Below are 13,766 nucleotides of genomic sequence, written 5' to 3'. Positions count from 1 at the left end.
CACTGAGATCCCTAGTAGCCTGTTCCTCAGAAGGTAGTTGAAGGACCAGCAGGTGTCATCTGGAGGCTTGCCAGACATGCAGATGACCAGACCCCACCTACAGAATCAGAGTCTGTGTTGTGATGGGATACTTGGGTGATGTTGTACATGATGCTGCCTGGGATACTTTAATCTAGAAGATACTCCCAATAGGCCTAGCGAGCCTTTCCAGAAACCATTCATACAAAACAGTCAAGTGCCTACCCTTCTCAACCCTCGGACATTGAACTAATGAACTCATTCTTCCTGGCAAGTTACTTACTTCCTCCTTCCCCCTATGACACATGGCTCACAGTCCAGGTCATGATCAGGTGGTTGATTACCTGCTCACAAGAGACAACTTTTGCTGTCTGTCTACTGCATCGAGCATTGCTGGGCATGTCCTGCAGGAGAGAAACGATTTCGTCGTCATGGAGCAAACTTGGGATTTCTTATATCAATTCCTTAAATCAGAACTCCTTGCCCAGACAAGTGGAGGTGACTGATGGAAACTATTTCTCAGGTAGGAGAGAGAGATAGTGAATTCTGAGATCAGGAGAAGCAAAAGCTGGCAAGTTCCAAAGATGTAGGCTTCCTTCTCAGTCCTGGTTGCAAAGACTTCAGCGATAGGAGTGGGTTTGGGAGTCATGTTCTATGTAGATTATGTCGGGAGATGCTAGACTAATAAGGACCAAGCATTGTTCTACCAGAATCCACTGCCTGGGGGAAAAAAACTGCACTTACCTCTTTTTAGCATACCATAAAGGAGAGGAAAAAAACTCTTTCCCAAGAAGGTAGAGTACTGGAAAAGAGAGAGAAAATGTTCTGTTTATGGAGGACATATATTTACTTGCTAAAGTATTTTCCTTAGCCCTGGGCAGAATGAAATATACAGCCTAGCAAAGCTCCTTGCTATAGGTTGTCATATTTCTGCTGTTTGAAGGGTTGTTTTATTTATTTTTTTAACTTGACAAGTGGCTGGGAAAGGAGGGGGCAATTCACCAGTATTGCCTAGGAAGGAGGAAAATGTTATTTTTGAGCAGTGAATATTTTTCACTCTGCTGGGAAATTACTGCAATTTGACACATGAAATCTAAGGCATAGATAAGCTTGAGCTTGAAAAATTGTCTTTTGTTGGCTTGATGATAACCAAAAACCAATGCGCTAGGCGTTTCCCCATGGTTAGCAAGCACTCCACCTGTGTGTCAGGAAGCCATCTAGCACTTTCTCTGCCTTGTTAGAACAGGGAAAATAGGGCTTGCTGCTGGAAACAACAGAGGTAGCCATGCCGCCCATGGGGCAAGGCAAATCATGGGCAAATCATGATGGCTACTTCTGGAAAAAAAAATATTTTAAGTATTTTTAACTTTAAAGTGAATTATATATTCTGACATACTGAAGAGTCTGCCTCCATTAGAAGATGCTGAATTATCCAATTAGTGGTCTTTGTCTTTTTTCTTTTCATTCATTGAGATGCCTCTGTTGGTGTTCTACGTCATGTTTAATAATTGTACTTAAACTTTTACACATTTTACTTCAAGCATTCATTTATCTGAAGAAATACGAATCTCTGGATGTAATGTCAACCTTTAAGAGCTTTTTTGGGTTTTTTTTTTTTTTCATTTTCCCACGGCAATTATTGTCTTTCAGGGTCTCTAGACAATCTGTCGTTCTCCCAAGGGGATATCATAACCGTGGTTGACCTCAAGCCGATCCACGTTAGAGCTGAAATGAAGGATGGTGAGCAGACTCTGGGCGTGGTCACTATACCTCTTGGATACAAAGGTACAGTGTGCAAAACACTTCCTTTTCACTCTTGAGAATCTTGGTAGAACACAGGTTTAGGAGGGAGGGAAGGCCATGTTTGTCTAGTTCTGTCCAGTGGTATCATGAAAGAAAGCCGGGTTATCAGCTGGACCTTGGTGAGTTGGAAATAGGAAGTGGGCATTTTCCGGAGATCCTGCACAATCCTGCTCCTGGAACCCTGCTCCAAGGCTCCTGATGGTGTTGACATCAGCCTGCAAAGCTCTTTTCCCCGAGTCAACTCCATGCCTGTTGGAGATGAGGGGTGAGGACACCTCTAACTTTTCTCTCTTGTGCTGGATCTGGTTGTTAAGTGTTCCCATGCAAGAGTAAATCCAGTATTAGAAACTTCGGGCAAGACTGCGAAGCCACAGACATGAACTGTGCCACCCAACTGGGAGGTTGTTTTGTTTTGTTTTTGAGACAGGAAGGGGAATAAAAATACTCACCTCTTATACCTAAAGGAGAGTCTATGAAATAAACAAGCCACAGTCTGAATCACTTTGGTGTCTACAGTAGGGTCAGTTAGGAGACACCAAGAGATGACAAGTGAGCAGGGTGCGGAGGGTTGGGCCAACGCAGGTGAAGAAAGAGGAAGACAGGCGTATACGCATACGCCAGAGGTGCTCAGGATTTAAAGACAAACGAGAGTGGTTCTGCATGGGCATCAAAGCTCAGAGTGCAAGCGCAATGCCTCTCACCTCCACTGCCGAAATAGGGGTGATTCTGCCAGTGCTTTGGGGATAACACAGGGCCACTACGAAGGCCCTCGATGATTAATCTCTGGCCTTGAAATCTAGGGAGGATCCATAGAAGGTGCCAAGTTTGGTGCCAGAGCAGATGGTGCAAAGTTCTGAGCTAATGATCCAAAGGACATGTTTAATGGCTTCTTTTATTAATAAAGTGTTCAAATGTTGACTCGGTGGTTAAGATCACTGGCTGCTCTTAGGACGGGGGTTTGGTTCTCAGCTCTCACAGTGTGTTCACAACCCTCTGTAACTCCAGTTTCAGGGAACCCCGTGCCCTCCTCTGACCTCCTTGGATCCTGCACAGGACATGGTGTGTAGGCATACATACAGGCAAAACACCCATACACATAAGATAATAGAAACAAAGCAATCCTTTAAAAAGATTTATCTAAAAAAATGTAAGGATGCTGAAACCGTGGATGCAGCAGTACCCACAGTACGCTCCAGACGTGAAGGAAGCTAGTAACAGCAGGATCCTGCCGGTGACCTCTCGTTCTAATCACAGTCCCAGAGGCTCCTATCTCTGGGTACGGACACACATTTCCCAGCTCTCCCAGAACACAGGTAAAGACGTTAAAGCATGAATTCCCTGGAAAAGAAGGATGAAAAATATCCGTCTTGCTATTCAGGGTTCTGGGAAAGCATTTCCGGGACCAGGATGAACTCGGAAGGAAGGAGTCTTCTGTCATGTTTCTTCAGAGCCCACATCCCCTGGCCCTGCCTATTGGTGAAGTCCAAGCTATCAGTCCACTCCACTCTGATATGCACGGCAGAATCCTTGCCTTTCCCTTCTCCCCGAGCCCTTCTTCCCAGCTGAGATCCAGAATGCTCTCATTGAGCGCTATAATTTAGCTTAAGTGTGGGGGCTTGGGTAGGGGATGTTGAGTACCTGCATCAGTTCTAGCAACCAGAACCTCTGAGGATAGCTTTTGTGGGAGGGGAGCTGCAGCTGGCAGATGATAGGGCCTCCAGGAAGCAGGCCTGCCTGGAACCCATGCCCCTGCTTGCCCTCTCCACCACTACTGTGCATATGATAGGGCGGTGTGGGAAGCCTTGGCGGATTGAGCCAAGGTGCCCCTGTGGGTGAGGGAGACAGGTGCAGATGCGGTAGCGGCAGGGGGTGGCGGGGCACAGTGGAAAGTTACTCACACCCCAGGCATGGCATCCACGTGGAAGTTTATTATGGGGGGGGGGGGAGAGAGAGAGAGAGAGAGAGAGAGAGAGAGAGAGAGAGAGAGAGAGAGAGGATGAGAGAGAGAAAAGGGAGGGAAAGTGGCGGTGTGCACACCTCATGGCAAGAAAGGGAGGAAGGAGAAGAGAGAGAAGAAGGAAGGGGTTTTTCTTAAAGGAGGCTTTATGTCAGGATGCAGGGCGGGTTTCCAAGGGGCGGGCCAGAATGCCAACACTGTGGCCTGGCCTCCCCAGGAAGCAGGGACAGACACTGTCCTAACACATTGGACTCTGTATGAGCAGCCAGAAGACATGCCTCTTGACTTAGGGATGTGGAATACGTCCCTGCCACTCAGATTCAAAGACCTGCTGCCGTAATATAAAAGGGAGGTGGAAGTCGGGCGGTGGTGGTGCACACCTTTAATCCCAGCACTCAGGAGGCAGAGCCAGGTGGATCTCTGTGAGTTTGAGGCTAGCCTGGTCTACAGAGCGAGATTTAAGACAGGCACCAAAACTACACAGAGAAACCCTGTCTCAAAAAAAAAAAGGGGAGGGATGGAACTCGCTGAGCTCTAAAGGGCTTACCAGAAGCAGGGGTGGCTCTCTCTGCAGGCTCAGGTGTGAGGTCGGCAGGAACAAGACAGTGAGAGGATGCACTAGAGGACTAGAAAGTCCCCAGGACAGCCAGAAAGCAGGAAGAGCGGGCACATCAGCAGAGGAGAGTGCCCTGGAGCTCTCCTAGTTGGGCCTGTGAGGAGGCACAGCTGGAATGCAGAATTGAGGCGCATATTTGCTTCTATTATGCCTTCTGCTTGCTGGCAGCTAGGGGACGTGGCTGACCTCTCAAGGTCCCTGCCTAGGAACGTGTGACTGCTTAACCAGCTCACCAGGCCACTGAGGGGCACACAGTGCTTTAAAATTGCCCAGGGCGGTGTTCCCAGGACCACTCAGGAGGCTCCTCGAGGAAAAACAGCTCCAAGAAGCAGAGTTTCAGGATGAAACGGTAATGCTGTCGCTTTGACCTGGGCCTGTTTCAGGTTTCAGCGCAAAAGACGGAAGGGTCGGAGAGGGCAAAGGGCGGCCTTGGAGAAGGGCAGGCAGAGCTGGACACCTGGGGAGTTACTTCCTTCTCTCTGTATCCACTTCCAGATTAGCATTCTCCCGTGCCTCTCTGTTAAGGGTGGCCCAGAGGGTCAGATTAATCAAAGTGGAGAACAGTCCTTTTTAAATTGCAATTACAAGCATTATTTGTGGTTTTGATGTTCATCAATCACCATTCACTTCCCTTACTATTTTTATAGCGTTTTGGTGACTGGAACAAACAAATTTTTCAAGGCCTTACAGGGTCAGTAGCCCCATGCTACAAGGGAGAATGTTCTCACATGGTGATGAAGGGAGGGAGGAGAGCTGGCTGTGTGGTGGATATTAAAATTGAACAGGCAGTTCCTGAATAAAGCAACATGTGATTTATGACTCGGAGCTAAAAGCTGGTGTTCTTAGGAAACCCGCCTGCAACAGGGGTCACTCATGTCAGAACTGCATTTGGGGGTTTGGTAAAGGAACACTTGCTCGTACAATGTGGCCATTCTGCTTATTGGGCATATTGGAGCTGTGGGGTGGGGACCACTGTGTTCAGTCCAGCTACATGGCATCTGCGTATGCATTTGAGAGGCATCCATAGTGCTTTCTTCCTGGTTTCAATGTGTAGCATTTTTTCCTTAGCATAGCAGAAAAGGGATACAGTTAACAACCACACTCACGCCTGTTGAGATGGTGCATGCCAATAACATCTACGGAAGAGGCAGAGACAGGAAGATCATGCGTTTGAGACCAGCCTAGGCTACACCTTTTGCGCTGGAGAAATGACTCAGTGGTCAAGAGCACTTGCTGCTCTTCCAGGGTACCCAAGTTCAGTTCCCAGCATCCACTTTGCGTGGCTTATAATCGCTTGTAACTCGCTCCAGCTCCCGCTCCAGCTCCAGGGAGGCTGAGTCCTTCTTGTGACCTCTTCAGGCACCTTCACACATATACACATAACAAAAAAGAAAAAGAAAAGAAAGAAAGAAAAGAAGGAAGGAAGGAAAGAAAGAAAGAAAGAAAGAAAGAAAGAAAGAAAGAAAGAAAGAAAGAACGAACGAACTTCACATTTTGAGCAAAAGAAAAAAGTTCAGTTGGAGGAAGGCAGACTCAAACATTTTCTAACATAAGACTTCCTAAACCTTGTGGTGTAAAGGAGGGATTGGTGCCAACATCCTTCCCATGGAGAGGAAAATCTTTAGATGCTCAAGTGCCTTCTATAAAACGGCACATCTGCATATCATCTACATGTATCCTCACATCTATTTAAATCATTTCTAGATTACTTATAATATCTAGTGAAATGTAAATGTTATATAAGTAATTGGTCTGGACAGATTCAGTACTGATTTTTTTGTTTTGTTGTTTTTAGGACAGTCTCATTATGTAGCCCAGTCTTTAGGACAGTCTCATTATATGACCTCACTATCCTCCTGCCTCACCCTCCTGAATCAACATCTTTCCCCAAATGTTTTTGGCCACAGCTGGTTCCATCTGAAGGTACAGAACCTGCAGGTAAAGAGGGCCAGCCATTCTGTTGTCTTCTCTCATGCTGTTGTTCTGAGAGCTGGGCAAGGCAGTTATTAGGAATCTACATGATGAAGTGATACAGTTGAATTTTAAACAGTGGGCTGAGCATTAGAAAGGTCTGCTTTTGAATGTTAAGCTTTGTCATTTTTGGTTTGTGTCCTCAAGGGTGGAAATACTGATGGGAAGAAGACAGACACATAAGTGCACATGCAGCATCCAGACACAGGCATTTAGGTGCACTCTGCATGCAGTATCCAGACACACTGGTGTTTCCAGGCTCCTAACAGTCCCCTTTACAGCCTGAGTTGTCTCCATAAGCCCATTTCCCAGGCCCAGATCTTAGACCCTGCAGATCCCTGCAGCCCAACACCAGAGATCTCTGTGTCCTATTCCACAAGCTGGGAATATAGTCACTTAGAGGTATAGTCTCTGCCTCCAGAAGGAGAAAACAGAACCTCTATGGATAAACCAAACTCAGCCAGAGTCTACACTTACCTGCAAGGTTCTACCTCACCCTCAGACCAGGATTTTGACTGACTGACACCCCTGTGAAGCCACCTTCATCCTTCTGTCTCTATTGGAATGACATGTTTAAGTGTTCATCCTCCGCCCTTTGCCAACCAGGTGTCAGGGGCCAATCTCAGACCTAACACTGTTGGCTGGCAGTTAGCAGATTCTCTGTGTGTTGAGCTGAACCCAGGCATTCATAGGAATCAATTACTGAGTCCGAAAACACGGAGTCCAATCATCATCTACCCATTTGTTTGCTTAGCTTTCTTCCAATTAGGAAAATGGATGATCCGCTGAAAATTGAATGAATGGTGGGATCAATCCAATAAAAATAATTTATTACTTATCCATCCACACGGGCTCTCCTATGCTGGTCATTCCAGCAGCTGCATCTCAGATCCAGTTTGTTAACTTTACAGATAAAAAAGATTTTTCGACTCTTGAATCCTATTTGACTGTCAAAGCCCCTGCCAGGATTCGTAGCCGAGCAAAATACATTTTCTGCTTACTCCCCGAACATGCTCTGTTTTGCTGTTAAGCCCAGAGAAGAGCTTCCTGGAGACTGCCGAGGATCTAAGGCTGACACCTGCATGAATTTCCCATTCAGAACAAAGCAAGGGAAACAGGCGTGGGATAAATGCACTTGGCATCCGAGTTAGCCCTACTTTAAAATGCCACAGTTCACAGAACAGCATTGTCTAAAGCCTCGGGGATCCAGCACAGCTCCCATCGCAACCACAAGCAATTCTGCCCTGATTGCTGTAACCTAGATGGCCGTGCATTTTGCTGTACGGGGAGAAACTAATGAGATGGAGAGCTTTCTGGGATGGGAACCTGCTGGCCCACTGCCTAATGCACCATGCCTGGGACCTCTGGGAGCCCACCTCCTGGATTGCCGACGTGCCTGGTTGCAGCAGAACATGCTTATGTGTCTGTCAGTGGCGATGGGATGTAAGTGGGATGTAAAATGGAACAGCAGGTGAACGGAGAGCCTGCAGGGGAGCAGCTAAATGGTTTCTCCTCCCAGCACACCAGATATCAGCATCATCACTGGAATAGCATTTATCTGCCTGGAGTGCACATCAGGAACCCAGCCACGGAACCAAGACGGGAAGGCCACAGTTGGGATCTCCGAGGCAGCAGCTTCGGGTCTGCCACTCATGTCAGGAGCCGGGAGCTATGCCTTAGAAATATGAATCTTGTAGCAGCTGAACTGTGTTATCACTAAAGTTATCAAGGTGAGTCCAGATGACTTAGAGGACCAGTGACCTGCTTTTCGCTGAACGTGGTCATTGAAGTTCAAAGGGAAAAGACTAAAATAAATCAGAAGTCATTGATGGGAACATTCAGTCAGCTAAGTGAGGATCAAAGGGAAAATGGAGTTCAGGAGCTTAGAGCGCCGTGGAAGTCTCCCATAAAGACTAGAAGCATCTGTCTTATGCGCCCTGTCTGCTTCCTTGACAGAGGGTCCTACTTGTGACAAGGGACTCCGTCACAGCTGTGTTTTCCTCTGTGCCTCATTTGGCGTGTCTTCCCATCCAGCGGAGCTCTCTGTTGGAACATGGTGGGCCAGCAACACTGAACAGAGCAAAAAGGAGTTAAACATCAAGTCCTCTCTGACTGCGCCACCAGCTCTTCCCCAAGAGAGTCCACGACGCTCCTTGGCTCTGTTCTAGTTATAGAATCCTGGGGGGGACACAATATGAAGGGCTCCCCGACCCAGTCTCTCTCATGTTTCTGTCTGCTGGGCTATAAGACACATAGAAAGCTGGGACACGCAATCACGACCAAAGTTGTGACCGGTCCCATCTGGAGTGCCGGGGCTGAGTGGCAGGGTTCACTTGGCTTCACAAATTTCACTGCCAGGCTTCTGTGTGCCCAGGTCTGCACCTCTGGCCTCTTCTCTAGGTACTGTAACCCACAATACGAAGGCTTGCCCTTGACAACTTGACCAAGAGAAGACACACAGTCCTCTGTGTAAGACAAGATGTGAAACAAGTCAGCCACCCTGGGCTCTGCTGAGAAACTGAGGCGCATGAGGGCTTGTGGTTGAGTCCAGAAACCCTTCTTCCAGGCTTTCTTGAATAGGAAAGCTCTCCATGAGTGTTATAAAGGACAGCTGCAGACCGAAGTTACAGAACCTCCCGCCTCAGGGAAGCTCGTCATGAGCCCTGTGGACGACAGCTGCGGACGGAAGTTACACAGCCTCCTACCTCAGCGACAGGCTCCTTCCAGCATTTGACAGAGGGTCTGGAAAGTTCTGCTCTCCCCCAGCCTTTTCAGTCCTCTGTGTTCCAGCATCCTGCCAAGTTCAGGAATTCTGCTTCCTACGTGAGCAATGCTTTGGTCAGTGTGCTGGCTGGAGCAATGCTGGATAGTTCTCAGGAAAGATCATATGAGTCCAAAGCCAGCCTCGGCCAGGGACTCACAGACAAGTAAAATTCACCCCTGCCCAGGCTATCCTGGGGTCCTGCAGGCTTCGGGCCTCTTCTAATTACAGCTGAGAGAGGTTTTCCATGCATGATACTTCTTACCTGGAAAACCGAGACCATTCCTAAACCATCTTGGAGGTACAATTATCGGGACTGTACACTGTTTATAGTGCGCACTTGGGACAAGGTCCTAAGAGGGGGTTCAGTCAGCCGCGTCTCTAGGTCCAAGGACCTGTGATCAGCAGAGACACCAGGTGATGGTGACGTTGGTCAGACACAGTAGGGAAAGTGCAATGCTTAAGTTTAACTATCAGCTTGACGGAATTTACAGTGGCCTTGGAGAAACATCTCTAGGTCAGGCTGAGAGGGGTCATCTAGATTAGGTTAGCTGAGGTAGGAAGACTGACCCTGAATGTGGGCAGCTCTATTCCATGGACTGTGACCACAGACTCATAGGAACGAGAAACTAGCTGGGTGGTGGTGGCGGCGGCGGCAGCAGCAGCAGCAGCAGCAGCGGCAGCGGCGGCGCACGCCTTTAATCCCAGCACTGAGGAGGCAGAGCCAGGCGGATCTCTGTGAGTTTGAGGCCAGCCTGGTCTACAGAGTGAGTTTCAGGAAAGGCGCAAAGCTACACAGGGAAACCCTGTCTCGAAAAACCAAAAAAAAAAAAAAAAAAAAAAAAGAGAGAGAAACCAAGCTGAGCTCAGGCATTCATGGCCCTGTGCTTCCTGATGCAATGTGACGTCAAACTGCCCCGCTCTCCTGCAGCTATGACGTCCTCACCAGGATTAGACTGTGCCTTCCATCTGTGAGCCAGAAGAAATCCTTCCTTTCTTAAGGTTCTTTTGTCTAAGTTTTTTTTTTTTTTCATAACAACAAAATGAGTAGCTAATACAGAAGAGACCTGGATGGCCAGGTTGGAGGAAGTAAGCCCTGCTTGGGGAACAGAGGGACTCATAGTGGGCCTCCTCCATCCCCTGGTGCTTGGCAACCTCCTGAATTGGTAGGTTGGCTGCAACACAATGCCCAGGGAAGCAAGAAGATGAATCACAAAATCCTTTCACAGGAAATAAAATCCTGTTAGCTTCAGTTCTCAGGTGAACATGCAAAAACAAAAGAATAAATGTTTGCTGTATGAATTAATAACTCTCCACGCCTTCACGCCTACATCCAACAAGAGACTTCTCTCAATACTGGCTTTGCCCTCCTGAGACTCAAATGCACTGATGGAAGAGTCAGCCCAGGGCAGCCCAGGGATAGGTGAGAAGTACCTTTATGACTCAGCAAAGTCACCTGGCTGCTGGCACTGTCACCCAGAAGAGCTGATGGTAAAATGTAGATGGATTTTGTGAGCCAGCGCTAAGCTGCTAACTCTTTATGATGAAGGACGAGGCTGTGGAAATCCTCACAGACTTTGCTTCGGGGATGTCTTGTTCCCCATCACTTTCCATATTCATGTTTACCCCTTTATCTCTGGGCTACTTCTGCCTCAAAGCCCACCCGCATCTGTCCACTCTATAGACAGTAAGGCAAGATTCCCAGGTTCCTTAGGAGGTTCAAGTGAACAAATACAATTCAAGTACACAGTGTAATGGCCAGGGCAGGAGGAGGCCTCCCTAAATGGGCACCTATCAGTCTGTGTCTAGAAAGGGAGACACCCTCTCCCATAGGCTAAGGGAGAGTGATTTAGAACCAGTGGTTTTCAAATACATCTTTCAAGAGGAAGATCCTTGCTATTCTAGCGGAGCCAAATTCAGTCTTCCCATGGTCATTTGAACCACAGGGATGAGTCCATGTCTGGGGCTGTCAGCTTAGGGTTCCAGGAAGCAGAAGTAAAGGGTCCAGTGGCTCATGCCTCTTTGAAGGCCCATGAAGCTTGGTCACTACAGGGAGCCTGGATGGTCATCAGGAAAATCCTACAATGTACTTTTGTATTTTAAAAAAATGTCCATTCTCTGCTCAGCTGATGTCCCCTTCCCTTCAGACTGGTTGCACAGGTCCACCACTCTCCCTCTGGCTTGAGTGAAGCTCCCCTTGAAGGTAACACATCACTTATTTTGGGTACTGCTAGCTGACCAAAACTGGGAGCTTATTTTCTAAGACCCTCAGAAGAGCATAGTCATGTTTCTTCTTGAAGTTGTGTATTTTGGTCTATTCTAATTTATCAGGAAGACATGTCTTAGTCAAGGATTCTACTGCTGTGACAAAACGCCATGACCAAAAAGCAAGTTGGGGAGGAAAGGGTTGATTTGGCTTCCACTTCCAGATCATAGTTCATCATTGGAGGAAGTTAGAACAAGAACTGAAGCAAGGCAGGAACCCAGAGGCAGGAGCTGATGCACAGGCCATGGAGGGGTGCTACTTACTGGCTTGTTTCCCCTAGATTGCTCAGCCTGCTTTCTTATAGAACCCAGGACCACCAGCCAAAGGATAACACTACCCATCATGGGCTGGGCCCTCCCCCATTGATCACTAATTGAGAAAATGTCCTACAGCCGGATCTCCTGGAGGCATCTCCTCAGTTGAGGCTCCTTCCTCTCTGATGACTCTAGCTTGTGTCAAGTTGACACACAAAACCAGCCAGTACAAACGTCTATTAACTTGTTTCTATTGAAATGTATCTTCTTTGTCATCATGATTCACAGTAGTTAAGATATGGATGCGCTCTAAGTGTCCATCAATGGATGAGTGGGTGCAGATAAGTGATGGAATATTATACCTCTTTTATAAAGATAAAAGTCTGACATTTCCAATAACATGGCTAGAATTGATAGACATTATGGTAAGTGAAATAAATAAGTGAGATTTGGAAAGATACATACTATATAGCCTCTCCAATAAGTGGAATCTAAAAAAGTGAAAGTGTAGAAACAAATGAGAACTGTGACTCCTGAGGCTGGAGAGAATGGGGAGGGCTGGGGGAAAGTGAGAGACTAATCAAAGAAGATAATGTTTTTGTGACCTGCTGCACTGAATGCTGACCACAGGGGACAATGATGTCTTCGGTGTGTCAAAAATCACTGAAACAGATTTTAAACATGCCTACCACAAAAACCAATGGCTTGATGAAGTAACTGATACATTAGCTAGCCTGACTGAATCTTCCTAATTCTAAAGGCCACGTGGTCCTCCATAGTAAATTAGGGAACTGGTCCCATCTTAGAAAAGAGCATATTTGTACTATGAGTTTGTTCAAACATGGCCACATAGGTCTACGTCAGTAATGGGATGAATAGGAGAGAGGTGCTGGTCAGGGATCTCTCTAGAAGGGTGCAAAAATGAACTGAGAATCTCTAGGACACTTACTTTGAAGATGAAGCCATGGATTGAATTGTTCCCTAAAGTAGATGACAGGAGTGTCATCAGGTTGTGCGAGCTGTTTTTCCTCACCACTGAGCCCCTCAGCTGCACTCAGCCTTTCTCCACAGGTGCCCTGCTCCTCTGCAGTAATAAAAACCTGACAGCTCTTTGCACTCAGGAATACATTTTCCTTCAGAGTCATCAGAAGGCTAGATTCATTAAACCAATCAGAGACTGGAAGCTGCACCTTTAAATCTGCAAGTTAGTCAGCAAAGGTGGTCTCTTCAGCCTTGCTGCCCTTGTCTTGAGAAACCAGGTTGAGCGTGGAAGGCAAAAGCCACCCTCAAAGGCCCGGGAGAAACATACGTATCTGGATTAATCCAGAAGACAGTGAGTGTGATTATTTTTGGTTGGTTGGTTGGTTGGTTGGTTTTGTTTGGTTTTCCTGGCTAACTTCCGATAGGGTAGAACTTGAGAGTGTTGATGGATTGAATAACGAACAGGTGACCAGTGAAGACAGACAGTGAGTTAGTTCACTGTTAAGGGATGTTGCTAAGGACAGCACAGACAAAGGACTCCTCCCCCAGGTGGCACCCAGTAGAGCTAATTGGATCAGGGTAGCATGTTGCAGCCAACCACACCAGCTGGCCCAGGGAATGGTCCCTGCTCCCACATCCAGGCAGTGCCTTTAAACTCTGCTATCTCTTTCCTGTCCTGGCATCATTGTGCCATTTACTGAAGACACTCTATGCTGGACACTCCTGTTGCTGTCTCTGTCCTCATTGTTGATGATGATCACAATTACCCGAGAAGGAAGCCAAGGCCATCCCCGGTCTTCCCCTGATGAACCCACAGTGCTAAGACATTTCAAACCAGATGGTGGGGCTGGAGAGATGACTCAGAGGTTGAGAGCACTGGCTGCTCTTCCAGAGGTCCTGAGTTCAACTCCCAGCAACCACATGGTGGCTCACAACCATCTGTAATCTGGCACATAGGCAGAACACTATATACATAATATACAATAAATAAATCTTTAAAAAAAAAGAAACTGGATGTTATTCTCTTATGATATACTGGTAATTAGACATAGGCATTCCATCCTCGTGGAGAAGGAAGCTGAAGCTGTATATTATAGAGCTTGCTTACTTAGCAAGGAGAATGTATCTGTGACTCAGTT

At 47.2% G+C, this 13,766-nt stretch overlaps 1 protein-coding gene across 1 annotated transcript in view; it reads left to right on the top strand.

Annotated features, from left to right (window-relative positions):
- The first annotated feature begins 449 nt into the window (after positions 1 to 449).
- Positions 450 to 13,766, top strand: part of LOC131923637 (protein THEMIS3-like) — a 37,877-nt gene continuing 24,560 nt past the window's right edge. Inside the window, 3 exon segments of the mRNA XM_059278760.1 lie at positions 450 to 467; positions 469 to 541; positions 1,669 to 1,803. Of these exon segments, the coding sequence (XP_059134743.1) occupies positions 450 to 467; positions 469 to 541; positions 1,669 to 1,803 (226 nt within the window).

Source organism: Peromyscus eremicus, chromosome 13 (assembly GCF_949786415.1).
Source record: "Peromyscus eremicus chromosome 13, PerEre_H2_v1, whole genome shotgun sequence".
NCBI lineage: Eukaryota > Metazoa > Chordata > Mammalia > Rodentia > Cricetidae > Peromyscus > Peromyscus eremicus.
This window is presented reverse-complemented; position numbering and strand designations above follow the sequence as displayed.